Raw genomic sequence first — 25414 nt, forward strand, 5'->3', positions numbered from 1 at the left:
CTTCCTTGCTTTTCAGCACGCACTCTCTGCTGCATCCTCCCTCTGGTCCGGGAGCTAAGGCGAGCGCGTTTATCCGCTGACATGGAAACCATTGTCCCTTTCCGGCCACCGGCCACTGAGATCAAACGCTGTATATGGGCGAGAGGAGCGTGGGCTGCGCGTGCTCACGGGAAACGTAGTCCGATTCAGGCATTCAAGTAATTTGAGTTTTGTCCTCAGGAGTTCCGCGGGAAAGAGAACACACTCCGTTTTCATTCACAGTGGCCTAGGCTACAGGGAGTATTCAGGACATACTGTCTCGCGAGGCAGAAAAACAAGGGACGGGAGGCGTGTGATTATGAAAAAAGGTATTCTCGCTAAATTCCAGGGTTCCTTAAAGGATGTGTAAGAAACTAGAGTTGAAAATTTCTCGCGATATCTTGGTACATCCAACGTAATAGGCCTCAGTGAGCCTCAGCGCCGAAATAGAAGCTCGCGATACTTCTGCAGTTGCCGGAGACGAAGAGGAGGAGGAGGAGGAGAGGTGATCTCGCGAAAGAAAACAGGTCGGGAGCGCTCGCGAGATCTCAGACCACCAGACACCAAAGGTTCTTAGGAAGTTGAAGGGCCTGGAGGAGGCCCGGGAACAAATGGCCGCAGCTGGACCAGCCATGCTGTTGCGAGAGGAGAATGGCTGTTGCAGCCGGCGTCAAAGCAGCTCCAGCGCAGGGGTTAGCTCGGGTTCTGGGATTGAGGGGCCGTCGGGGAGCAAGATGGGGGGACGGAGGGGGAACTGCAGCTCCCGGCAGCCTCAGGGCTTCGTGTGAGCGCCCCGCGGGCTGTCGGGAGCTGTGGTTCCGCGGGCGGGCAGCAGCCGAGGCGGCGCGGTCTGAGCGCCTGTCCCGCCCCGCTCAGGACTCAGATGGGGAGCGCGAGGACTCACCGGCTACGCGCGCTAGGCAGCAGCTGGAGGCGCTGCTCAACAAGACTATGCGCATTCGCATGACAGATGGACGGACACTGGTCGGTTGTTTCCTCTGCACCGACCGCGACTGCAATGTTATCCTGGGCTCGGCGCAGGAGTTCCTCAAGCCGTCGGGTCAGTGCCCGGGGAATGCACACCCGCCTGGGAATGCGGCGGAGCCTCACGCAAAGCATTTCCCCTTAAGTGCCTGGCTGCACCCCTTAGTTTCTGGGACTATAAGTCGTGGCACAGAAGGGGCGGGGCCGACGCTGGCCTGCCTCTCTGATGCTCTGACTCTTCTTTCCAGATTCCTTCTCTGCCGGGGAACCCCGTGTGCTGGGCCTGGCCATGGTACCTGGACACCACATCGTTTCTATTGAGGTGCAGAGAGAGAGCCTGGCGGGGACTCCCTATCTCTGAACACGATCGCGCATGCCTTTCGGACTTCATTAAATCTGTAACCGACGTGGCTTGTGTCTGTGTGTAGCTGGGTTTCTGGGACAGGAATTACACACCTCATCCCTAGAGGAATAGGTTTCTCTGAGGTCGGGAGCACTCTCAACCCTCCTTCCACAACCTGGACGTCCAGGACTGCCAAAGGTTCCCTCAGGTTCGGGGTGGGGATGGGGGGACAGGCTGAACTTCGGATCCACGGGCCCCAGGTTGGGCCCCTCCATCTTCCCTCCCACGCAGCTGCTCCAGAATTGTGGCGGGAGGGGGTGTCATCCTGTTCCGGAAGGCCCATTGTTTCTCTCTCCGGCCTGGCAACACCGAGTTCCTCTAAGCTGGGGTCAGAGAACAGGCTCAGGTCCCCAAGGGGAGCAGGGCAGGCTACAGAGGCCGGGCTCCCTCCACTCTATTGATAAGGAGGTGACAGGGACAGAGCTCTGGGGTCTGGCCAGGAAGAACGGCCTAATGCGATAAGGGAAGGAAGGCCTCCCAGGAGGCTGAAGGATGCTCCGGTCTGCGCAGTAGAGCCACGCCCCCCCCCCACCCGCATGTTGTTTCCTGCTCCTGGGCACGTTGCAGGAGTGATTGATAGTATTTGTGCCGCCCTTCTGTTCACAGGATCGCGTTCAGTTCATTAATTCTTTATTGATGTGTGATGACTCCTTCCCCTCCAGCATCGCCCACTCCACCCCACCCCACCCCACCCCACAGCCCGTAAATACTAGGAGCAGCACCGGAAAAGGAGGGCACCAGCGCACCACCGAGGTTCAGTTGTCCTATTCACAGGGGGGGTGGGGGATGCAGGGTCCAGCCCAGATGTTCAGGATTCAGATATGGGTAGAGAGGGGAAAGTGGGTTTTCCGGGGTGTGGCGAATTTTCACCAGAATTGGGTCCACAGATGCTGCCGTTCTGTTTCTCAAGAGGATGCTGGGACCCGGCTTAGGCAGGAGCGGGGACAGGGTAGGTCGGGAGACCCCCGGGCCTCAAGTCCTTGGGCCGACCGGGAGAGAGGGCACTCCTCGGGGTTGTTCTTGACTCGAGGGTCCTCAGACCCAGACCTTTCCTGATGTTGGAACGGCCTGGGGCTCTGGCGAGGGCCGGTTTTGCCGCGGCTGCGGGGTGCGCCGGCGCCGATAGAGGGCTCGGCTGTAAGGCACGAGGCAATCGGCCAGGCGGAGGCGGAGGCAGAGGCGGCGGTAGCTGGCCAGAGCAAGCACAAGCAGCGGCACGAGGAGCAGGAATCCGGTGACCAGCAGGGCTGTGAAGCCCGGGTCCCGCAGGTGCGCGGTGCAAGGGGGCGCCTGGGAGCGCAAGAACTGTGGGAGGAGAAGAGGCATGAGGCCCAAGCCAAACAGCCCAGGCCGGGAGAGGTTGTGGCCCACAGACCCCACCGCCACCGTCACCAGACACCCACACGCACACCGCGGGGCGCACACTCACCTGGGAGTGGCAGAGGAAGCCAAAGCCTAGCATGGTGACAGCGGGCAGCAGGATGGTCCCCAGCACCAGCGCCAGCAGGAGAAGATTGAAGGCAGCCACCAGCAGATTCTGGGCGGTGACCAGCACAGCGCAGGCCCAGCAGTCCAGGGGGTCCCGGGGCTCTGGGCCGCCGCCGGGAACCGGTCGCTGCGCCCCGGGGACATCCGCCATGGCCCGCCTGGCTCCCTCCCGCCTGGGCCACGGCCCTTATAGCCCTCTTTCCTGCCCCTCCCCCGGCCCAGCCTCTCCCCACCCCACCCCCCCTTATCCTGGAATGCGGCTCCAGGATTAGGCACCCCCCCATAACGAGGAGCGACCGAGCTCTGGACATTCCACAGGCGCCTCCGGGGAGGGGCTCCCCTCCCCATCAATCACGGTCTCACCGCCCTCTTCCCAGTGTTCTCCCTGCTTACCACCAGCACTTATCGAAAAGAGATTTTTTTTTCTGATTTTATTTTTAATATTAATATTCTCACACAAAAATCACCGAAAATAAGGGTAGGGTTGGGAAGACCCCTCTGCCCCTGGGGCAGAAAGACAGTGCAGTGCGAGGGGGCAGGACTGTAAACCCCCCACCCCTCCGCAGCCCCAGCGTGGAGGAGAAAAAAAACAAACGACAAAACGAAAATAAAGCCCCAGAGAAACTCATCCCGGGGTGTCCCTGCCCCAGTGAGGCCGTGGCCCTGGGCTGTTTCACGCTTAGAAAGAAAAGGGGGGTGGGTTGTAAGGGAAAGGTCCGTGTTTTTAAAATTGGCCGGGGCTGGGAAGGACGGGGCTCCTTTTCCTCATAGTTCTTTCTTTAAAACTTTAAAAATTTATTTTATTTATTTATTATTATTATTTTTTTTTACAAAATACCATTTCAGTTCCCACTTCTTCCCCTACAGTACAGGAGTCGCTCACCCTCAGGCGGGGTTGGGGTCGGGTCGGGAGTGGGGGACTGGTCCGAGAAAGTGCAGGACGTAGGGGAGGGGAGCAGGTTTGAGCACCATGAGAACCCGGCTGGAGCCGCGGGCGGGCGGACGGGCGGAGACGGACGGGCCGGGGCCGGACACACACTGGGGCGCAGGGAGGGTCCGGCGGCGGGCGGTCCCTGGAGGGGCGGGCGGGATGGCTTGGGGGTGCGGGAGGTCGGGTTTTCCCAAAAATGAATAAATAGAGGTGAGTGGGACTGTTATAAATTAAAAACCAAAACAAACAAAAAACCCAGAAAATACAAATCATAACCAAGTGAATAAACAAGAGACATGTACAGGGGTCACAGCTAGCACTGGAAGTAAAAAAGGAGGTTCTGGGGGAGGGGTAAAGCCCATACAAAGAATCTCATTAAAAACCTCGGCTGCCGTAACGTCTATGTACATACACGAGCCGCGTGCATCTGCGCCGGGCGGGCGGCTGGCAGGCGTGAGGGAACCCGTATGTGACCCCCGCCGCCGCCGGAGCCTGGTCCTTGTGTCTGTTGCTAGAAAGGCCAAAGTCGGTGAGGGGAGGCGCTGGTGGGCGAGGGGCTACCAGCCCCCTTCCCCGTCTCCCATTTTTTTTCCTTTTTTCCTCATATTTGTTTTTTAAAAAATTCTTTTTCTTAATAAATTAGGTGAGGGGAGCTGCCAATGGGGTGGAAGGGCTGGGCCCGACCCCCTTCCCGGCCAGAGGCGGGACCTAGGTCCAGCCCAGGCGTGTGCTGGTGGCCCCGCGGCGCCCTGCGGGCGGGCAGGCGGGCGGGGCGTCCGGCCTCATCGCGACGTGCTGGCCGGGGCCTGCGGGAGAGAGCAGGCGGAGCTCAGGATGCGCGATCGCCCACCCCCGGCCCGGCCCGCCCCGGCGCCCCCTCGGGTCCCCGCCCCGCCGGGCCCTCACCAGCGTGAAGGCGTCGTAGGCCTGCGCCAGCTCCTCCGTGCGGTACTGCTCCAGCACCACCACGCCCTGCAGGCCTGCGCTGCGGCGCCGCGCACAGGCCTCGCAGTGCACCAGGTACGTGTTGCGGCTGCCGTTCTCACTCGTCACGAACAGGATGTTGAACACCTCCACCTGCGGCGGGGAGGAGGCGGCGGTCAAGGGGAGGGAGGGAGTGGGGGGAGAGGGAGGGAGGCCGGAGGCGAGCGCCTCCCTCCGAGGAAACGCGCGAGGGAGAGAGGGCGCACTCACGTCGCACTCGTTGCAGTAGTAGGCGGGCTCGTCCTTGACCCGGCCCTGGTAGGCGATTTTCTTCCCGGCCCGCACCAGGCTCTCCCGCTGCACCTGGCAGTGCTTCATGGACTGCAGAAGGCAGAACCTAAGGGCGGGGCGAGGTGGTGAGGCGGGGCGGGGCGGGGCCTCCCCACTTCGGGCCGGGTCACAGCCCCCGACACATCCCCGTCACAGTGGAGGTTTTATGTGGTTTTTGTCTACTTGGACCACTGGAAAACAAAGCTCCTCAGGGCAGGGGCGGGCAGGGGCCTTGTCACCCGCCCAGCACGGCAGCCCTGCAAGGCACGCGGCAAAAGGTGGAGCGGTGGGGGAGGAGGGGTTGTAACAAGGAAGAACAAGGCGGGCCAGGTCGGATGGAGATGGGCTCCCACCCAAACAGGGCCCTCCCTCACTTGATCATCTTGAACAAGTCGGGGTCGCTGATTTTGACCGTGCGAGCCACGTTCCAGGACACGTGAATCATGGGCACGATGGATTTGACGTTCTTCACCTCGTTCCACTCGTATCGTTCCAGGGCCAGCTGGTACTGATAGGCTGCGGGCCAGAGAGGGTCATGACAGGATTCCCCAACAGCCCGAGACACTTGGGCCCCCGCCCCTTCCCTCACGGCTGGCCTGGCGCCCTCCAAACCCGCCCCCCCCCCACGGGGCTCACTCCCCAGGGGCCCCAGCCCCTCACCGCTGAGTGGCTCACCCCACCACCGGCCCCGCCCCCTCACCGGTGAGGGGCCCCACGTTCCAGGCGATGTTGTTGCACCAGCCGGTGGCCTGCACCCAGTGCACGGTCCCCGCATTAATCCACACAAGGTCTCCGGGGCGCTGCACGAAGCGGTACACAGGGATGTTGGAAGCATAGAGGTCATCCAGGATTGGCCACCAGGAACCCGTCAGGTAGTCCACGCCATGCCTGGAGGGTGGCCACAGGGTCAGATGGAAATCTGGGAATCCAGGGACGGGGCGTGGGGGGTCTATCTGCCCGAGGAGGGCGGCGCGCACCGGTCGCAGAAAGCGCTGATGGTCTCCCAGTAGTGCTCGTGCACCGCGAACCACTCGCAGTCTCCTGGGCCAATGTTGATGTTGACCGAGCAGAAGTTGTTGTTCTCCTGATGGCCTGAAGGGGGCAACAGAGAACTGCACGGTTGGTCGGAGCCGGGCTTGTCGCGCACTCATTGGTTGACGGAGGAGCGCTGGCGGCAGCCCCGCCCCCCGCGCTCCTCGCGCTCGCGACGCACTCCGCAGCCCCGTGAAGAGCGCACCTGGCGTTCGGCTGCCTGGGACCTTCATGTACAGCTGCACTGTGTTCATGCCCAGGATGGTGTGGCCCACGTGGCTCAGCATGTTGCCCGTGGAGGTTACCCGCATGAAGGCGGGCAGCTTCAGCAGCTCCTGCAGCTGGGGCTTCCACCTGCCGTGGCGAGGGAGGCAACAGAAGTGAGCAGCTACCCCGACTCTGCTGACCCATCAGCACTCCCGCCCCAGCTTGCTGGCCTCAGCCCCACTGACCGCTTGGCATCGGACAGGTCGATGTTGGTGCCAAACTTGATGATGTGATGGTTCTTCGGATCCGGTGCGCTGCTGCGAGGGCAAAGAGCACAGGTTGGTGGGGAAGCGCAGGGAAAGGAAGGAGTCCTGAAGGGCAGAGGCAAAGCGTCCCTACCTAGGAGGGGTTCCCGTGGTGCTGTCCGGCTCCTCGGACTCCTCGTCCTCACTCTCCTTCTCCTCCTGCTTGGTCACAGGGGTAGGCAGGCCTGGGTCAGCGGCCTTCCAGGAGCCCTCCCACCGCAGCTGGGGCTCCAAGTCCCCTGATTCCACACCCCCTACCTCTGCCCGTGCGCGCCTCTCACCTGCAGGGACTCTTGGAAGGATGAGGCCTGGTACTGCGCGTACTTGGCAATGGTGGTGTGGGAACGGGAGCTCTCGCAGGGCCAGATCTGTCGCGTGCCTGTCAGGTCCCAGTTCTCATCTGAGGGCTGCTGCACCTGGGTGCGCACCTCCACCGTGTGCTCACCACTGGCCTCCACCAGCGTCTTGGTGGAGAAGAGGCCCAAGTCTGCAAGGGAGGGCCGAGCAGAGTGTTGGGGCAGGGGCAGAGGGCGGGGAGCAAGGCCCCAACTCACCCTCTCCCTTCTTGCTCCCCAAGACTCTGACGCAGTGGACACAGGCTTCTCAGAGCTCAGCCAAGGAAGAACAGGCGAGAACCCCAGCCCCTCATGAAGCTGGGAGGGTTGGCCCTCCCAGGGCCTGGCCTTTACCTGCATCATAACCAACCCCCTTTCTCCCACTGATGCTCTGAGTCCCAGCCCCTCCCCCAGAGTCCTCAGGTGTCCATGAGGCCACATGTGCAAAGCACCTGGCACACAATAGCTGCTCAATGAATAACAGTTTAAGTTTTCATTGGATCCAATGAAAGATTTCATCAAGTAAAAGCCTAGGCCGTGCTTCAGTAACACTGGAGGAAAGGGAAGATATGTGGGTAAGAGAAGGCTACAAGGAAACAAGATTAATTTTTACAGGAAACAGGATTACGTTTTATAACTCAGTATGGTTTCCTTTTACTTTGGAAGGTGTTTGAAATTGTGCACAATAAAAGGTTGAAAAAGAGAAAGCCCCAAACCATGAGTCTCCTTGGATTTTACACAACCTTAATCACCAAGAAAACCAGAAGTGACTCTAACCAGATCCCGAGATACATCCCCTTCCCACCTGCCTACTGCTGGGGACAGACAGATGGGGGGAGGAAAGCCTGAGGTCAGCTGACCCATCACTCAGAGCACTCTTCAAATATGGCTTACACGTGACTGAGGAGAGCTCACTACAGCTGTGGCCCTGGGTCTTCCAGAGCGGGGGCTCTCTGAGGGCCCCAAAGCCCCAGATCCTCGCAGCCCTCCCCACGTCTTTCCACCTCCATACTCACTGAGCCGCAGGGAGCCTGCCAGGCCCCGGATCACGGTGATGGGATTTCGAGGGTCTGTACAGAACTGCAGCAGCACCGGCGAGAAGGCGTCCCGTTTACTCTCCAGCTGCGGGACAACCAGGAGACAGGGCTGAGGTCAGAGCCCCGTCCCAGGCTCAGGGCCCCCCAACAGTCCCAACACTGTCCTAGAACCCTCAGGCAGGGGCGGTTCTGAACACGCAGGGCACTCATACATAGATGCTGGGTGTGGGCGGGTTCAGTTTTTCCCGGGGCAGCTTCTCCTCCGAGTTGATCTTCGGTTTCACAGACTGTGCAGGGGAAAGGTAGGACTCCCGAAACTTCCCTTTCACCTTGGCATTCCTGTAGAAGGACAGTGAGATGAGAACAGGAATATCAGTGTGCTGGGGGAAGGGAGCCTCCCGCAGGGCCAGGCCAGCAGCCTCAGCGGTGACAGCCCCCCGCCACTCACTTGCTGGCCCTCACGACGTCGGCAGCACAGTGGCTGATGGTGAGGTCTGCCATCCGCAGCCTCCGCTCTTCCACCTCCGAGGCGATGAAGGTCTCCTTGTCACCACTTTCTACTTTGATGAGCCGGATCTTCAGCTCCTTGGGGGGCCCTTCACTAAGTGAGCGCAGCTTCAGCATGTCAGCCCGGCTGACACCCAGTGGCCCCGGAGCTTCCTCCCGAGCCTTCTTCCCAGGGACAGGGGCTGCCGGGGGTGTGGGCTGGACAGAGGGTGCAGGAACTGGCGGAGGGCCCGGAGCTACGGGCGGCTTGGCCTTGGAGGCCCCGCCCAGATCCGGCCGGGCCTTCTCACGACCCTGGATCTCCTCGCTCTGCAGGTCCAGGTTCCCCAGCACTCGGCGGCTCTTTTCTTTGGGGGCCTTGGCCTTGGCCTTGGCCTTGGCCCTGCCCTCCCGGGGCCGCCGACCCACACTGTCCTTACAGGCCCGCCGGTGCCGCCGGTGCTCCTTCTGCCGCCTCTTGCTGCTCCCTGGTCGTGCCGCGGCCGCCACCCCACCGCTCTCCTCCTTGGCCTGAGCTGGGGGCTGCAGTCGCTCAGTCCCGCTGTCCGCTCGATCTGCCGTGTCCACTGGGTCGGCCGGGTCTGCGGTGTTCCGGCCCACCCGCTCCACAAGGGTCTCACAGGCCCGACTTATCTCTTCTAGCACCTCAGACTCAGAGCGAGCAGGGGGCAGCGGCAGGGGTGGGGGCGGGGGTGCGGGGGTCATGGGGCCCGGGGCTGGCTCTTCGCCCGCCCTGCGCTCCCGGGCCCAGGGCCCGCCTGAGGTAGAGAACTGAGATGACGAGGAAGCGGAGGGCTGTGGGGAGCCCTGGGCGCTCGGGGCCGCGGAGGTGGGCGGTGGGGCGGTAGCACCTGAAGAGGAACCGGGGGAATACTGAGTGGTGGGCAAGGGCCCAGGCCGGGTGGGAACAGCTGCTCCAGTCCCCCGGTAACAGTACTTTTGTCCTTCCAGCACGGAGGCCAAGGACTTGAGCAGGTTGGCCGGGCTGGCTGGTGGGGCTCGCGCAGTTGGCGGTGGCTGGGGTGGTGACGGGAACTTGGCTAGAGGCGGCGGTGGTGGCAGGGCTGGTGGTGGCTTCTTCTCCTCTTCCTGGGTGGCCGGGGTGGTGGCGGCAGCGGCCGTGGCAGCAGTGGTGGCTGGGGCTGTGTCAGTGGGGAATGGAGGCTGCAGAGATGTAAAGGGCTCCTTCAGAGGAGGTGGGGGGACCACGCCTGCCTCGTGTCGTTGCTGCTCCTCCTCCTTGCGAATGGATTCATCCAGCATCTTCATGATGTTGGCCAGCCCATCAGGTAGGATCTTGAATTCAGCTGGCTCCTCAAACTGGTCCTCCAGTGGGGTAGGGGGGAAATCAAAGAGTCGAGGGCCTCGGGCAGGCAGCTCCCCAACCCTGGGCGGCACAGGCTGGGGGGCTTTATTCAGGGGGCCTGGGGATGGCCCCGGCCCCCCCTCGGGGGTCTTTGGGAAGGAGACCCTGGGCCGAGGGCTCTCCGGGTGCCTGAAGCTTCCTGAGGTATTCTGGTGGCAAGAGGAGGGAGGGGCTGGAGGCAGGGCAAGAGTCAGGGGTGCAAGAGGTGGGTCCTGGGGGCTCAGTGTTGGGCTGGGGGGGCGGGGAAGGGGGTCCATACTTCTGGCCAAATAGGAAGGTGTAGGGAAGGACACAGGCCCAGTAGGGCTGCTGCTGTGGCTGCCACTGTTGCTGCTGCTGGTGGTTGGGGGAGCGGGAGGGGTGTGCGAATCCTGAGTGCCCACAGAAAAGCGGGGGGCCGGAGGTCCCAAGAAGCCCTCGCGGTGGGGGAGGGGTGGCGGGGGAGGGCGGGGGCGTCCCTCAGCCCCGAAGAAGAGCTCGTCTAAGATCTCTCCATCCTCACGGGCTGCTCGGCAGGCTGGGCCCTTCAGCCAGGCAGGGGGGGGTGGAGGGCGTAAGAGGCGGGGACAAGGGGGAGGAGGAGGTGAGGAGGGGCCAGGTGGCAGGGACAGGTGGGGAGTGGCAGCGGGAGCCGCCAGGAATGGTTTCCGACTACTGTGTGCTGAGGGCCCAAGGCGGCCTTGGTGAGAGGAGACCTCCAGCGCGGGAGTTTGGTAATGGTCAGCACCGGGCTGCAAGTGTAGGACGGCGGTGGTCAGAGGGCTGCTCCAGCCACCCTAGACCAGCTCCACTCGTCCCCCCCACCGCTCCGCCCGCCACCTGCAGTTGTCACTCACAATGCCTGGGCTCGGCTCCACGCCCCGGAGACCAGGGCTGCTGCTGCTGCTACTGCTGCTGGTGGTGGTGCCGGGGGGGCCAGGGGGCCGGGAAGGGGCGTAAGGCACGCAGGCGGTGGTTGCTGCTGGTGAAACGCTGGAGTCCATCCGCGACCTCTGAACTCTGCTCTCTCTAAGGTCACTTCCGGGGGGACGGGTGGCAGGTGGGCAGCCATGGCTCTCTGCTCCTGGGGGGCGGGGGCCTGGGGGTGCAGCCGGGACCAGCCGGTGGCCGGGGGGATGCACAGGGTAGGCCGGAGCTGGGTATGGATATGGGTGAGGCAGCGAGTGCCGCTGCTCCTGTGGGCGAGAAATGAGGACACTGCGTGAGGAACGAAGGACACAGGGGCTGGAGGTAAGAGGTGAGGGGGCCACAGAGAGGTGCTCACCTGGCGCTCTGGGGGTGCTGAACCCTTGCGCTCGGGGCCCCATGCATCTCCATGCGGGGTACTCCACAGCCCTGGCTTGGTCAGCTGGAATGGAGGGCTGGTGGCTAGGCCAGGCGGGGGTGGGGCTGGGGGTAATGGTGGCGGAGGCAGCGGCAGCCCTGGGGGAAGGCCAGTCTGGAAGAAAACAGAGTGTGAGAGTCCCACTCCTCGCCCCAGCCCACTCGCTGCTGGCCCACCCACATACAATCATACCTGCTCAGAGTTGCAGCCTCTCCTGCGTTTGCCTCCAGGGCTGAGGCCCTCCTCCCCCGAGGGGCCTGAGAGTGCTGCAGGAGGCATAGGCTGCACCACCGGGGGTTCGGCGGCTCGCTTCACCGGGGGACCCCCCCGCTTGGCCCCATAGTTCCGTTTGTGCTGAGGACGGAAACAGGAGAGAGAATGGTACCGGTGCAGACCTGGCCCGGCCCTCCTCCCTAGCCCGCCCAGTCCCAGCCTCACCTCAAGGTGCAACAAGTTCCACACTTGCTCCAGGGGAGGCAGGACCTTGGGTCGGTGCTGGCAGGAGCCGGCATGAAAGTTCCAGAGCTGGGCCTGAGGAGGTGGGGGAAGAGTGCAGAGCACAGGGCAGAGGCAGACGTAAGACGAGGGCACTGAGTCAGAACGCACAATCCTAGCCCCCTGTGTCCTGCCTCATCCCACCTGCTGTAGTCGGCCGACGTGGGGCCCCAGCTCAGCCAAGCTTCCTCCGTATCGAAGGGCGCTGTGGTAGCAGCGTACAGCCTCCTCACTGTCGTGCTCTGACTCGTACAGCTGCCCAAGCTGCTCCCACAGCCCCGGCTGGGCCGGCTCCCGGAGCAATGCCTGCACACAGCCATGCAGGGATTCCAGCTTCCCATGGAGGGGTCTTGGGGTGGGTGTCCTACAGAGCAGAAGGGGTGGGGAGGTGGCAAGGCTTGGCGAACTCTTTTAAGGCCCCGGCCTTACCTCCCATCCCCAGCACCTTTCAATCCTCACTCACCCTGGAGCATAATACGGTTTGTTGGGGTGGCCAGAGCTACTGCCGTGTGAAGGAGGTAGGGGAGCAGGGAGTGGGGGCTGCCCGATGCTGGCAGAGCACCTGGAGAGAGAAGGGCTCTGTTAATGTACAGCAAGCTGGAAGTCTTGTCCCTACCTAGGAAGGAGGGGACTGAGGAAACAAGAGAAAGCAGCTGAGGACTGCACTGAGGCTCATGGGATGGCAGAAATGAGAGTGACACAGAGACTGAGGAGCAGAGATTGGAAGAGGAGTGCCTGGAGGCAGAGAGACAGACCAAGTTCTCACCTGCCTCCAGGCAGCCATGCGCTCCGAGGAGGGGGATGGGGCGGGCAGGAGCTCCAGGCCCCAGCACAGCTCAAGCCCCCAAGGGCAAAGGCTTCCCGTGCAGCGCGGGCCCCTGCAGGGTCCACTGCCCGATGCATCCAGCCTGTGTCAAGGAGAAGAGATTATGATCCTACTGGGAACAGAGACTGAGCTGTCAGGGTACACACAGCCGACGCGGCCCCAGTCTTCCCTTACCAGGTCAGCAGTGGCCCCAGAGATCGGGCACGGCCCCCTGCCCCAGCTCCTTGGGGCGATGGTCCGGCTCCAGCCGCTCTGACAGGAGTGCCCACTGCCCCCAGATGGTCGCCCAGGGCCTTTCACAGCCAATTCTACGGAGAGGAGGGGGAAAGGAGTAGGGTGAGCGGGCCAGCGCACAGTCGGGGCCGCAGGCTAGGCTGGGCTGGGCTGGGCTGGGTTGGCCTGGCTGTGGCGCCCACAGGTCTGTGATCTGCGCAAGGCTGGCTATCCCTGAGGAGCGGCCCACCCGGCCTAAGGAGCCTCAGGGGAGTGGGGGCAGCGGGAGGGCCAGTAGGTGCGATGGGGTGGCTGCGCTGCTAGGCTTCCAGCAGGGAGCCCCGCGGGCCGAGCTGCAGCGCTGCGGCCGCTTACCCGGCCTCCGTGGGAGCTTTCTCTCCCGGCGTCGGCGAGCTCCGGAGACCTGACCAATCACAGGACTTCCTCTCTCCCCAGAAAGCCAATCATCACCCGTGTCTCCGCCTCAGTAACAGCCTGGCCGGGACCAATAGGAGCGAGGTTAGCCCGGCCGCTGCCGGGGGAGGAGGGGCGGCGGAGCCGGTCAGACAGGCTCTGCCCGGGGTGACCCCGACGTGACCCCGCGGCTCCCACCTAGGGTCTCCATCTCCAAGCTGACACTAGGCCGGTCGAGGCAAGCGGAGCCTGAAACCCGTGCGGGTGAAGGCGGCGGGTCGCACGTTCGGGCCGGCCTGGGGCATGGAGCTACCCGCAAGTCCCACGCGCCCACAGAGCCGCCGGTAGTCCGCGTTAGACCGCCCGAAACGCCCCCTACCCCGCCGCCTAACACCGACGGACAGCAGACGGATGCACAACGCCGACACAGGCGGCGCTCCCCCTCCTCACTTCACCTCGCCCAGTGCCTGACCTCCCCACCCCCTAGGAACTGTTTAGGGCTGGCCACTCACGGCGACTTCTAAGGCACCCAAACCTGCCCGCGCCGCGATCAGAGCGCTCCACCCACCACGCCTGACCCCCATCCCAAACCATGGTCAAGCCCCCAGCTTCATACCCAGTTCCTTCAGCTCCTCCACTTCCCCTGGCTCTGTAGGCCTTCAATACCAACCGACCCCCAAAACCAAAACCGTCCTCTAATCCCCCAACTTCTGAGAAGTCGCGCACAGCGGTCCCGAGTGGCCCCTCTCGCGTGGCTCCCGTATCCTCTGTGCCCTTCCCCGCCGGGGCCACGCGGCTCCCCACGGCCCACGTGGCCCCCGCCCCCCAAGGGAGGGGGGATTTCGGGGGTTGCCCGTGACGTGGCTACTTGCGCAGCGGAAGCGGCGTGTGTAAGAGTACGGGGGGGGGTCCTTCGGGAGGGAGGAAGGAGGGAGGAAGGAGGAGGGCGGGGCCCGCCCGGCGGTGACATCACCCTTGTCCCACTCTCACCGCCCACTCCCTTAAAGAACCCAGAACCCGTTTCACTTCCTCCTTCACCCCCCCCACCCCTTCCCGTCGGTGCTGGCTCGACCTACGACGGGAGCAGCGCTCCCCTTCCTGGGCACCTTCCCTTTAGCCCCAGTTCTTCCTTCTCGCCTCTCTGAGCCCAGGATCTCGGTCCCCGCGCGTCCTGCTCGCCTACCCCGCGTCCCCGCAGGTAGGAAGCCGGCTCCGCTCCCGGGATCGGTCCATTGAGAGTCTAGAGTACAAAGAGCTGCGAGAGGCGAGTGTAGAGTACAAAGCGGCGGGGGCGGGGCCAGCGCTCCAGCTGGAGCTAGCGCCGGGCAGGAAGCCGGGGGAGAACGCGCGACGAGGGGCTGGGGGCGGCTGGAAAGTTCGCCTTCGCCGAGAGAAGTCTGAGCTGTGGGGAAATTTCCACCCAGCCCACAAGGGCATTCGGGTTTCTGGTGAAAACAGTCCTCGATCTGAAGGGCAAGGTCGTCTGTTTGCACGCAAGCGCTTGGACCCTACAGGTCCCGGCGTGCCACTCCCCGGCGAGCCCTAGTAGGCGCTTGGGCTCTGCGGACCCTCTCCGCGGTTCACGCGGAGTTTCGGTCAGAACTCTCTCTCCTCACCATACAGCCTTTATGTCAGTTACCAAGCCCTGGGCCAAGTACAGCGCTTAACTGCGGTCAAGCATAGCCCTGGCCAGCTGCCCCCACCTAAGTCCCGGGACCCATGGACCAGACATGCGAAAACGGGGAACCCGGGGTCCAGACATCAGAGGAACAGATCCCCGATTGGGAAGTGGTGCCGAGGGCGCTGCCAGTTGCCAGGAAATGCAGCTTCCCCTTCTGCGATGATGACACTTCCCCTCTACCACTTCCCCTTTCCCACGGGGAACTGACTCAGCTTTCCCTAAAACAGCGAGTCCCGTCGGCCAGCCCCTTTCCACCTCTATCCACAAACCCCTACGCCGGTACTCGGAATACAGCAGCCCTCACTTGAGAACAAAAACTTCCTGTACACTAAACACACACACTCTCGCCAACCACCTCGGATCCTTGTCCCCACCAGGGACCCAGGCGCCTGACTTCCCATCCGCCTCCTGTACAAAGCCCTCCCTCGGGGTCTGATTCAGGCTTGGGGTGGGGGAGCGTGAGTCACCCAGAAAACCTTCCCCTATTCCCACTGACTCAGCCCCCGCCTCCCTGAACACACACAGACACACACAGTCAGAGGCAGACACAACTCAGCCCACACACCGCTCCCCACCGGTCCCGCGGAATTTCCCCTCTCGTCTTCCCCCATGACGGCCCCTCCCCACGCCGGGCAGCCCCGACGCCGCGGTCACACCTGTTCCCCAGGCGCCAGCAGCCGGCTCGCGGTCCACTCTCACCTCCACTCTCGCTTTGGGGCAGGAATAGCCCTCCCCGACTCTTGGCGTCCGTACTAACCCAGGGGAGGGGACAATCACCGGCAGGCACAAAGACAGACACCCAGAGACTCCTCAAAGACAGATGAGAGGTAGACGCACACGGCCAAAGAGGACGGTATACTTCTGGGGCAGGCATTCCAGCCTCTCCAGTCGGACCCACAGTACTGGGAGTCAGCCGCTCAGAAAGGGTTAATTCTGCTCCTGCCGAGGCCACGCCCTCTCCATCCGGGCACTCCCGGCTAAGCCCAGCTCCGCCCCCTCCATCCGGGCTCTGGACTCGGGGACTTTAACCGGCCCCCTCCCCTAGCGCCCCGAGAGGGACCCACTCTATCAAACACACCCACTTAACTCTCTCTGGGCTCCAGGCCGCAGGAGCCCCTCCGCACACCGCTCCCGCCGCGCGGGATGAGGGTCCAGACGTGAGCACGCAGATTCACGTGCCGGCCAAAGACAAGACCCCGCAATTAGGGTATTACCGAGCAGGGAGTTAGCAGGCACGCGGCACGCGCGAGGAGGTGGGGCCGGCCCGGAACCCTGCCGCGTCCCGCTCCCTGTCAGGCTCCGTTCTGCCTGGTGGAAGCGAGGGGTTACAGCTCGCTTCTTACCTGGGGGAGGGGGAGGCGTAGGGGAGGGCCGCCGGCTGGGGCTCCGCTCTGACTCAGCCACCCCGGGCAGGCCGCCCGCTCGGGATTCCCTTCCCCAGCCTTCCCTCGCTGCTGGCCCCTCCCCGCCCCCCACCGAGAAGTGACAGTGCCGGCCCTGGCCCGCTATGTGTCACTGCGAGCCTTGTGTCTGCCTCTGACTGGACCGCTGTGTTCACCAGTCTCTCTGACAAGGTCGGCTGTGTATGAGTCCCGGTGTCTGTCTCCGTGTGCACCTGCATATCTGCTCATCTTGTCTCCATCAGTGCCTGTGTCTGATGCGTTCCTGTCATTATGCCTGTCTACACGACTCCGAGGGGCTGTCTCTGTCTGTGTGTCTGCCTGGCTCCTGTCTCGGTCTTTTGTCTGGGACTGCCTCTGCATCACTTGCCGTGATCACGTGTGTCTCTCTGCACATGCCCTTCTGTGTTTGCCTTCATGTTCCTGAACAGAGTCAGGGAAACACTGGAGCAGGCTGACCCGGCAGACTCCTCGCCCCACTCCCCTGAATCCTGATGTCTTACTGGATCAGTGATCCTTCTGTTTGAGTCAAGCATTTGGAGGTCTGGGTGCCTTCATTTAAGTTCTGTCCTATTCCTCAACATCCTCACTTATCCTCACAGCTCCCTGTGGCTCCCATTGTGATGGTAATTGCTAGCATTTAGTGAATACTTATAACATGCCAGGTACTGTGTTAAGCACTTTATATACATTTTAAAAAACTCCTCTCCAGAACCTGACCTAGTACTACCCCATTTTACAGATGAGGTAATTGAGGCTCAGAGAGGTTATATAACTCTGTCAAGGTCATTCCACAAGAAAGAGTAAGAGCTAGGCTTCTTTCCAGAGCCTTATTCTTACCACTCTTCTATAATGCCTCTGTACTATTCTCTGTTGGTTTTATCCTCACAGGACATTTCCTAGGTCAGCCTGCCCCTCAGCTCTCCCCCACAGTACCATCCCAAATGTCTTATGTCTCTAGAGAAGGTGTAGGTAGGAGGCTGTGCAGCATTTCTCAGAAGCCATTGGTTTCTTGGCCCTGAAGCTCATTCAGTTAACACATTCATTCAACGCAATTCCACTGAGGCACCCCAATGTGCAAACCATCTCGCCAAATAGTGAGAGATACATAGAAGAAAACAATCCCACTCAAAACTTAGTGAGAAGTGGAGAAGAGCAACACACACTCAGAGAACTTAAGTCTCTGGCTTAGGTACCCTCTTTTCTCCTACAGAAGAATGGGGGATGGGATGGAGCAGGGCCTTAGGCAGAGAAGTGGCAGAAAGAGAGAGGGAAGCACAAGAGGAGTAAGATTTAGGATGTATGCGGCAAATGCTGTGGTGCAGTAGGGAGAGAAAGGAACCGAAGGGATCTGGAAGGAAGGGTGGGAATGCCAAGACTGCCATGGCAACGGCAGGTTTCTGTGACAATGGCCTCCAGTATCTCTCCAAATCAGTTCCCGATCACCCTCCATAAGCCAGGCTGTTCAACAACTATTATAGGGGCAAAGCCCTCCTCATTCCAAAAAATTAAAAATAAATAAATCCCTCCAGGTATCTTATCTCTACTTTCGGGCCTACAAACCCCAGGTTAATTCAATTTAGTAAGTAACTGAGTTGTAGCACTGGTGGGGAGGGGGAAGGGGGGGTGATTTTTTGGAGGTAGTTGAGAGGCTGGTGAAGTACAGGGATGAACCATTCATAGGCAACAGAGGGGAGCTCCATAAATGAGGAAGACTGAACCACTCAACCACCTCATGGTGGGGGGGATGCTCAGAGTTGGACTGGACCATTCTGAGGAGTGGGCATGATCTAGATCACATCAATCCTTCTTGCATATGGCGCAGAGCTGGACTGTTGCGGGGAGGCGCTGCATTGCTCAGGGGCAGGACTTACCAGATGGGAGTTTGGTGTGCCCTGTCTCATTGGAACCAGCGCCCCAGCAGTAGGGTGCAGCAGACCACAGTGGGTGGGGTGGGTGGTACTATGGGGCTGGCATGGTGCCTGGGGGAACCTAAAAGAAAAAAGCCAGTTAGAGGTGGGATCTCCCAAGCTGGAGAATTTTCCTATGCCCCCTGTCCCCTTATTGAGGAGAAACCTGGCTCTGGTGGTCAGATGGGATGAGAGAATCTGTTTCCATGGCAACCAGAAAAAGCCAACCCAAGAGTGGTCCTCCAGCCTTCCCCTTTCGGAAGCAGCCTGGACCAGGGAGTGAGGGGAGCATGCTACAGCATCTGGTTAAGTCCACAGTGGACGCCCAACCCGTGATCCCTCTTCTGACTGGACCCTCCTGCTGAGAGTCCTTGGCCCCAGGGTAGCCCTAACTGCCTCTGACATCTGCACCCAGGTCAGCTTCAGTCCTGGCCTCAGGCTCACAGAAACTCTTCCTTCAGTTCTGCCTCCTCCCTAACCTTATCAAGACACCAGACAACCCCACCTTCTGGACTCTGCCCCCTCTCCTTCCCTCAGGCTGGTGCAGGCAGGTCTTGGTGAGCAGCACAGGTGGCCAGACTAGATGACCGGGCCCAGCAGGGAGGAGCCTTCCTCCTCAGCAAGGACTGTGACTCTGGGCCTGGGTCTGGAAGTGGCCTCTGCGGCAAGCCTCCCTTCCATCTACCCATCAAGGCCATATCCTGTTTCTCCATCACCTCCTTCCTCTGTGTGGCCCAATTAGGTGATAGAGGCCCACTCCCTCCCCTCCTAACTTTCAGAGACAAGAAGTTAGGTGTCTAGGTCCAGGGCCAAGAATCTGGTGTCCATCCAGGGGTCAGACCTAAGTCTGCCTCACCTCAAACTCACTCCTCAGAGACCTATGTTTTCTGCCCTCTTAGCCATAGTTCTCTGCCCTTAAGCACCCAGACACTTGGGCTCCCAGTCCAGCCTCTCCATTCCCTGTCCTTCCAGCCCCCATCCTTCCCCCTGCCCCAGAGGCTCAGGCCCCCAGCCCCCAGCCTCCGTGATGCAACGTGCTGCAAGCTGCCTTAACTGCTGCTGACACTGCCCCCAGGGGAGGTGCTATTTCTGACCCATGCAAGGCCCCTCACCTGGCCAGGGTAGTGGTCAGCTGCAGGCTAGGGAGGCCAGGCAGGCAAGGTCCTTCTGCTGGAGAAGGGAGCTTGAGGCTGGAACCCTCCAGGACAGGGACACTCAGAATGTGAGACCAGAGAGTGAGTGAGTAAGAGAGAGAGAAACAGAGAGGGAGAGAAACAGAGAGAGAGAAACAGAGAGAGAGAGAGAGAGAGAGAGAGAGAGAGAGAGAGAGAGAAACAGAGAGAGAGAAAGAGAGAGAGAGAGAAACAGAGAGAGAGAGAGAGAGAGAGGGTGAGTGTGTGTGTGTGTGTTAGTCTGTAGCATTTGTATTTGTGGTTGTGTTGAGGAAGAAGGGGATGCTGGGGAGGGGCCTTAGGACAGACCAAGAGGAGAAGTGAGGGGCAGCCAAGGGGGTCAGCCAAGGGGGTCAGCGGGGTGTGTATGGGGTGTCTGGACACCAGAGTGGGGGAGGGGCCAACAGCCATTTAAAGGGCCAGCCCCAGAGCTTTAATCCCTCACCAGCCCTGGCCCCAAGCCGGAGGCTGTAATTCATCTGTCCAACAGCTGGGGTGGGTGTGTGTGTTGGGGGGGGGGGCATGTGGACGGGAAGGGGGAGCTGGGGGAGGGGCTGGGGCTTTCTTGTGCACAGAGCCAAACAACAAAAGGGGAAGCTGAAGGGCCAGCTCCAGTGTGCCCAGGACAGGCTGCTGACGTGCAGACCTGCCGGTGGCCCCCACCTGGTGGCCGACAGACTCCGTAGTTTAGACTCAAGGATTCTTGGCCAAGGAGTCCATGAACCCAAAGGTGGGGCCCTGGAGAAGGCCCAGGTTGAGTGCCCCCCAGGCAAGCTGTCACCCCTCCGTGCAGGTCCCATCCGCAGCACTGTCCCAGACCTGGCAGGCCCCGAAACAGATTCAGCCTCAAATGCCCTGCTCGCCAGCCAAGCCTCCCCAGACAAGGCCTGCCGGCTCCCCCCTCCCGCTGGCGCAGGGTGGCAGCGGCCACACCGAGGATGTCCCTTTAAATCATTACCACCCCTGATTGTGTGGACGAACAGAGGGCCCTGCCCCCCAGGCAGAGGCTTGCCACCTACCCCCACGAGTCCCCAGAAATGTGAGGGCCATTTAAAGGGACAACAGAGAGGCAGCCGGGTCTCTAACCGTCCCCGCCCCCACCCCAAACACACTCACAGACCCTTTCGCCCGCGACACATAGCCCCTTGCCCCTCCAGAGGGCCCCCCAAATTCCGGTTCTCTCCCCACCCCTAGAGACTGCTAGAAGGAGAAAGGGGCCAGAGCTGGGGGGCGGGGAAGTGGGGAAACGAGAAAAGGACAGGGACTCCCTCCTTCCTCAGAGCCCCAGGGGACAGGTCGGAAGGAAAGCAAAGCCTGGAGAAGCAGCGAGACAGAGCCCCGAAAGGTGCCGCGGGCAGACCTGGGGCGCACAGGCTGTCGGTCGAGGGGAAGGGAGTTGGGCTGCACGAGACAGCGGCGCGGCCAGCGGGCGACTAGCCCAAGTGCGGAGATGGAACAAGGAGGGCTGGGGGCAAAGAGGCAAGGCCGGGGGAAACGGGGAGACGGAACCGGGGAAAGGGGTCATCTGGGAGGGTGTGGAGGAAAACCCGAGAGGGGAGGGCGAGCCAGGCCGGGGTTACCTGCTGGGTGTCTGTCCCCCGGCGGTGCCCCCGGAGTCCGGGTAGGGAGGGGGGGGAGCAGCGGGGGGGGGGGAGTGGGGGCTGGGGGGGCGGGGGAGACGGTCCCTCCTCTGCCTCCTGGGCCTGCCCCGGCGCTTGCAGCCTCTGCCTCCCTCCCTCCTCCTCCCCGTCCCTGAGTCCCGGAGTCAAACAAAGAACTGTAGCAGGCTCTCCCCAACCCCCTCCCTCCCTCCTCCTCCTCCTCCTCCTCCTCCTCCTCCTCCTCCTCCTCCTCCTCCTCCTCCTCCTCCTCCTCCTCCTCCTCCTCCTCCTCCTCCACCTCCTCCTCCTCCTCCTCTTCCACCTCCTCCTCCTCCTCCTCTTCCTCCTCCTCCTCCCCTCCCTCCCTCCCCACCAGCAGGCTCCCTCCTCTCCCCTCCGGTCTCTTCCTTTAACTACCCGCCCCCCCCAGCCCCCAGCACTAGTCTCTCTACCCACCCACCCGAACCTTTTACACACCCCTCAGCCAGCCCTGTCCCCGCAAAGGAAACTGTGGAGTCCCTCTGTAAAACTGAAAGGCTCCAAAGAGCATGGGAGGGGACTGGGGTCTTGCTCAAAAATCAAGAACCACAATACAATTATTTTATTTTCACAGCCAGAGGAACAGTCTTAGCTGTTTCTTCTGCAAGAAGGGGGAAAAAATAATCGCAAAGAAAGCAATACAAATCTGACTAAAGCCCTCATCAAATAAAGTGCACAATGCAGTGGAAGCTAATCCCCAGCCCCCTCCCCCCCTCCCCCCGCCCCCCCCACCCCCGCCCTACCAAATTAGCACAGACTCTCCACTCCTCCCTGGAGAACTCCTAAGGTCTTGGCCAGTTTGAAGCAGGCCTACCAACCATAATAATAAAAATAATAACAGCATTTAACAATAATAAGCATTTTATAACAAGCATTCATTCAGTGTTCATTCTGTGCCAGGCACTGTGCTAAGTGCTTTGCATAAATTATCTCATTTTTTTCCCTATCAACTGCCTAGAAGGTAGGTATTAATATTTCAATTTTCCAGATTAAGAATATGAGGCACAGGGAGGTTGTGACCTTTCCAAGTCTCTACAGCCACTAAGTGGCAGAGCTGGGAATGGAATCCAGGTCTGATCTGACAGCCCAAGCCCTAAGGTACACAAAAAGAGAAACCAATTTTTTGCAATACGATAACCAATCCCATGACTTAATAAAGAAGGGCAGCCATAGCTATCAACTGAGTCCCCTTCCTTCAAGAGACAGAAATCCACGCACCTACACAGAATAAAGGCCCTGACTTTTCAGGCTAATACAGTTTCTTGACCCTTTTCCTCACTGTTGGGGCTGGGGGTGGGGTGCCATTAATTAAGGTCAGGGCTGAGCTGGTATCCAGCAGTATACCACACAGCAGTATACCACAGTATGCCTCCTGGGAGGTAGCTATCTGGCAACCACTCCTACTTCAACTCAATATGGGGGCGGGGGCAATGAGACACTTGGTAATGCAGCAGGTGGGAAAGTAAAAAGACTGCTGGGAGGCTCTTTCCAGGAGGGACGGGGGTCTTGCAGGAAAAGCTCTTCTGTGCCAGTCTAGGGAAAAGTGACCCAGGCTTCGCTTCGCCCAGCGAAGGGGCAAAGTCCACCACACCACACCCGTGCCCCTCCCCCTCACAAGACTCCAGGCCAGGGTTTCCCACCTGCAGGACGCTAAGGCCAAGGGAAGGGAGAGGGAAAAAAGATGGCACGGGGTTGCAACTGGACTCGGGGCGGGGGGTGTGGTAGGGGGAGGGGGCCGGAATGGAAAGGGCACGTGCATGGTGACATCATCCCAGGCCACCTTTAACACAGACCTTTGACCCCGAGGGGCGGAGAGGAGCTTCAGGCTAAGCTTCCTGGGAAATAGCCTTAAGAATTCTGGGAACCCAAAAAGGAGAGGAAGGAAGGAACCCAGGCGTCCCGCCCTTATCTTCTGCCCCCAACGCGGCTCCCATCCCTTGGACTCGGGCCTCTCGGCTCCTCCTCTCCGCCTCCAGCCCTGACCTCCCAACCCACATTTCTGACGGAGTCCCGACACGCCTCTCAGAGATACTGTGCCTTCTCTCTCCTGGGCGAGATCTCGGGTGGGGCGCGGGAGGTGGGGGGCGGGGGCACCAGGTCCCGCGGGGCTCCGTCTCCCATCAGCGGGATCCCCCGTGCCCCAGCCGGCCGCCAGCCGGAATCTGTCTGGGTCCCAACTCTCCTGCCCCTCCCCGCGCTGTTCCAGGGCGGAGTCTGTGGAGTTGAAATCAGGACACGGCAAGAGGAAGAGTTATATAACTGGGAGAAGACGAGAAGGACGAGTGAAGACCAGGAGAGGCAGCCCGAAAGGAGCCGAGGGAGGTGCAAAGAGCACCAGGGCGAGGGGGGGAAGAAACGTTAGGGATGAGAAGGGTTTTGGTGCACATCAAAGGGGAGGAATTCACGCGAAGACGGGTTGTGATGGTCCGGGAAAAGTCACCTGGCCCGTCCGGGGCTTCCCCGCAGCGCCCTCCCCAGCCACCAACAGCAGCTGAGCCCGAGCGAGTGAAGCCTCGGGAAGGGGTGCTGATACCCGTTCCGTTCGTCTTGGAGAGGAAACCTTAGCCAGAGCCCGGGAAGGCAGCGGCGGAGCATATGGGGCCGGAAACCACAGCTCCGCCCAGCCCACCTGGGAGAGTGGGGCGCCAGCTGGGGGTTGGTGGGGAACAGGTAGCTGGCTCCTCCCACGCCAGGCTGGGCAGTAACGGCTTGAGACCCAGAGAAAGGCTAGCGGACCCATACGTCTGGTTCCCCCCGGGGCTGAGGAGTGAGTGCAGCCCAGTACTAATTTGCGAACAGAGTCTCTAGATGGGGGTAACTGGGGGAAGCGGCAAGCGCTGACTCGCCGCGCAGGCGCGGGGGGGGGGCGGTTACTCGGGCTCGTGCGGCGCGGGGAGGGGGAGTGGGCGCGAGCGTGTGGGAGTGCACGTGCGGGTCCCGGGCAGCTACCCCCTCCCAGCCTCCACCTCTTCCCCTCCCCTTTCCCTCTTCCTGTCGCTCTACGATGCCTTCTCCACATTGGCTGCCAAGGCCCTGATGTCAGAGGCAGCCGCTGGAGCGGATTGGGCGGACGCGAGAGTTAGGGAATCCAGCTCCTGAGTCTAGCTCTCCAGTTACTCTGGCAACAGGGCAAGCAACCCCCGGGAGGGAAGGGGAGCAGAGCTCAGCGCCGCGCCTGGGTCCCGCCTCCCTCCGGACCAACGCCGAGTCCGTTTCTGTGGCAGCGCAGCTCGCTCGCTGCTCCCCTGCTTCCTCCTAGGGATCTCCCTGTCTCAAGAACCAGGCGACCTGCCCTCGACCTTCGCCGCAGTCTCCCATCCTAAATCAGCCACAAGCCGCGGCAGACAGGAAGCGAATCTGCGTTGCTTAGCAACCTGCCCGCGTGCCCCCTCCCCACTATTTACCCCAGCTCCGGGAGGCGGAGTCCCTACCCCCTCACCCGCCCATGTCCTTTGCCCTCCCGACCACAATTTCCTGTGAGGGGGACCGAGATGACAGGAAGTCAAACTAGCACCTCAGCCCACCTTTCCCTCTGGCCGGGGCGGGGGGCTTCGGCTGCTTTCACGGCCACATCCCCCACCCCAGGCCCCTGAGTCGCGCTGTGCGTCTCGCTCTCGCCATCTCGCGGCTACGTCGCGAAGGTTCAGCGGAGAAGGTCCCGAGAAGGGCGAGAAGCTAGGAACGTGAGGTGTCAACGAGTGGGGGCAGGACCGGGGATGAGGAGACTATCGGGGTGAGGCCGAGTGCAGGGAGGTGACGTGCGGTGGAGGGGATGGGGGCGAAGGCTACCGCTGGGAAGCTGTCGGGGCTCCCAGTGTGAGGGTCAGAGCTGAGGCTACATACCTCACCCGTGGGAAGAGCCAGAGGGAGACTTGGCGCGGCCCGGGACCTGAGACACAACCCTGACTACACCCGCCCTCAAGAGGCCATCGCACTGACCTAACTGCAAACCCTGATCTTTGGTCCTGCCCTTCAGGTTAGGGACCGCCGCGCCCCGCCCCCGCCCTAGGGTCGGGAAGGGGAATCCCAGCCCAAGAGGAACAGGGAGTCCTTTCAGGCCCCTGTCGACATCCGGAACCCAGGACATCTGCCGCCCAGCTCTCCCCTCACCCCCGCCCTGCTCTTTTCTAGGGGACCCAGACGTCCTACGCCCAGTCTTCTTCCCAGTGCCGTCCTTTCCAGAGACCCGAACGTCCATCCCCAGTTCTACCCTTCCTGCGACTCAGGCGTCCCGCCCCACTGCGCGGAGATGGTTTCCCTTTCCAGACGCCTTCGCGGCTCCCCGTTACCTGGTTCTGGGGTGTCCCAGGTGTTCAGGTTCCCCAAGGTCACCCAGGGGGTCGAGCGGCCCCCCCCTCTCCCAGGCCGGGGCTGGGGGGGCCGCTCCGCCCCGTGGCGCAGTTGGATTTTCCAACACAAACACCGCCCCCCTACCCCCCTCCCGCGCCCCAGCCCCGCCCCCTTCTCATGGT

General features: G+C 61.5%; 3 protein-coding genes across 10 annotated transcripts; 1 reads left to right on the plus strand and 2 right to left on the minus strand.

The window, feature by feature from the left end:
- The first annotated feature begins 58 nt into the window (after nt 1-58).
- Nucleotides 59-1409, plus strand: NAA38 (N-alpha-acetyltransferase 38, NatC auxiliary subunit). Of its 2 annotated transcripts, XM_089900417.1 has the most exons (3): nt 219-710; nt 895-1078; nt 1251-1409. In XM_089900417.1, exons 1-3 carry the CDS (start codon nt 630-632, stop codon nt 1361-1363), a joined length of 378 nt encoding a protein of 125 aa, XP_089756543.1. In that variant the 5' UTR covers nt 219-629; the 3' UTR covers nt 1364-1409. The 2 variants fall into 2 exon arrangements, with proteins under 2 accessions (XP_089756542.1, XP_089756543.1); XM_089900416.1 differs by having other exon boundaries at nt 59-1078.
- A 658-nt stretch (nt 1410-2067) lies between these two features.
- TMEM88 (transmembrane protein 88) lies at nt 2068-3877 on the minus strand. The gene is made up of 2 exons (XM_022595616.3): nt 2835-3877; nt 2068-2710 (listed from the first exon to the last, which is right to left on the minus strand). Exons 1-2 carry the CDS (start codon nt 3042-3044, stop codon nt 2441-2443), a joined length of 480 nt encoding a protein of 159 aa, XP_022451324.1. The 5' UTR covers nt 3045-3877; the 3' UTR covers nt 2068-2440.
- Nucleotides 3878-4098: 221 nt separating this feature from the next.
- Nucleotides 4099-25347, minus strand: KDM6B (lysine demethylase 6B). Of its 7 annotated transcripts, none has more exons than XM_089900406.1 (24): nt 25232-25347; nt 18095-18212; nt 13101-13220; nt 12687-12820; nt 12453-12594; nt 12150-12248; nt 11831-12050; nt 11630-11722; nt 11384-11545; nt 11132-11305; nt 10704-11042; nt 8443-10598; nt 8207-8333; nt 7974-8079; nt 6904-7109; nt 6717-6784; nt 6563-6634; nt 6316-6464; nt 6056-6170; nt 5779-5966; nt 5453-5594; nt 5019-5145; nt 4731-4901; nt 4099-4630 (listed from the first exon to the last, which is right to left on the minus strand). In XM_089900406.1, exons 5-24 carry the CDS (start codon nt 12587-12589, stop codon nt 4607-4609), a joined length of 4875 nt encoding a protein of 1624 aa, XP_089756532.1. In that variant the 5' UTR covers nt 12590-12594; nt 12687-12820; nt 13101-13220; nt 18095-18212; nt 25232-25347; the 3' UTR covers nt 4099-4606. The 7 variants fall into 7 exon arrangements, with proteins under 7 accessions (XP_089756532.1, XP_030619192.2, XP_022451193.2 ...); XM_030763332.2 differs by lacking the exon at nt 25232-25347 and adding an exon at nt 19243-19761; XM_022595485.3 differs by lacking the exon at nt 25232-25347 and adding an exon at nt 19243-19760 and having other exon boundaries at nt 6717-6781.
- Nucleotides 25348-25414: the final 67 nt, after the last annotated feature.

Source organism: Delphinapterus leucas, chromosome 19 (genome assembly GCF_059928025.1).
Source record: "Delphinapterus leucas isolate spDelLeu-1000000601 "Yukka" chromosome 19, BTC_Dleu_Yukka2, whole genome shotgun sequence".
Classification (NCBI taxonomy): domain Eukaryota; kingdom Metazoa; phylum Chordata; class Mammalia; order Artiodactyla; family Monodontidae; genus Delphinapterus; species Delphinapterus leucas.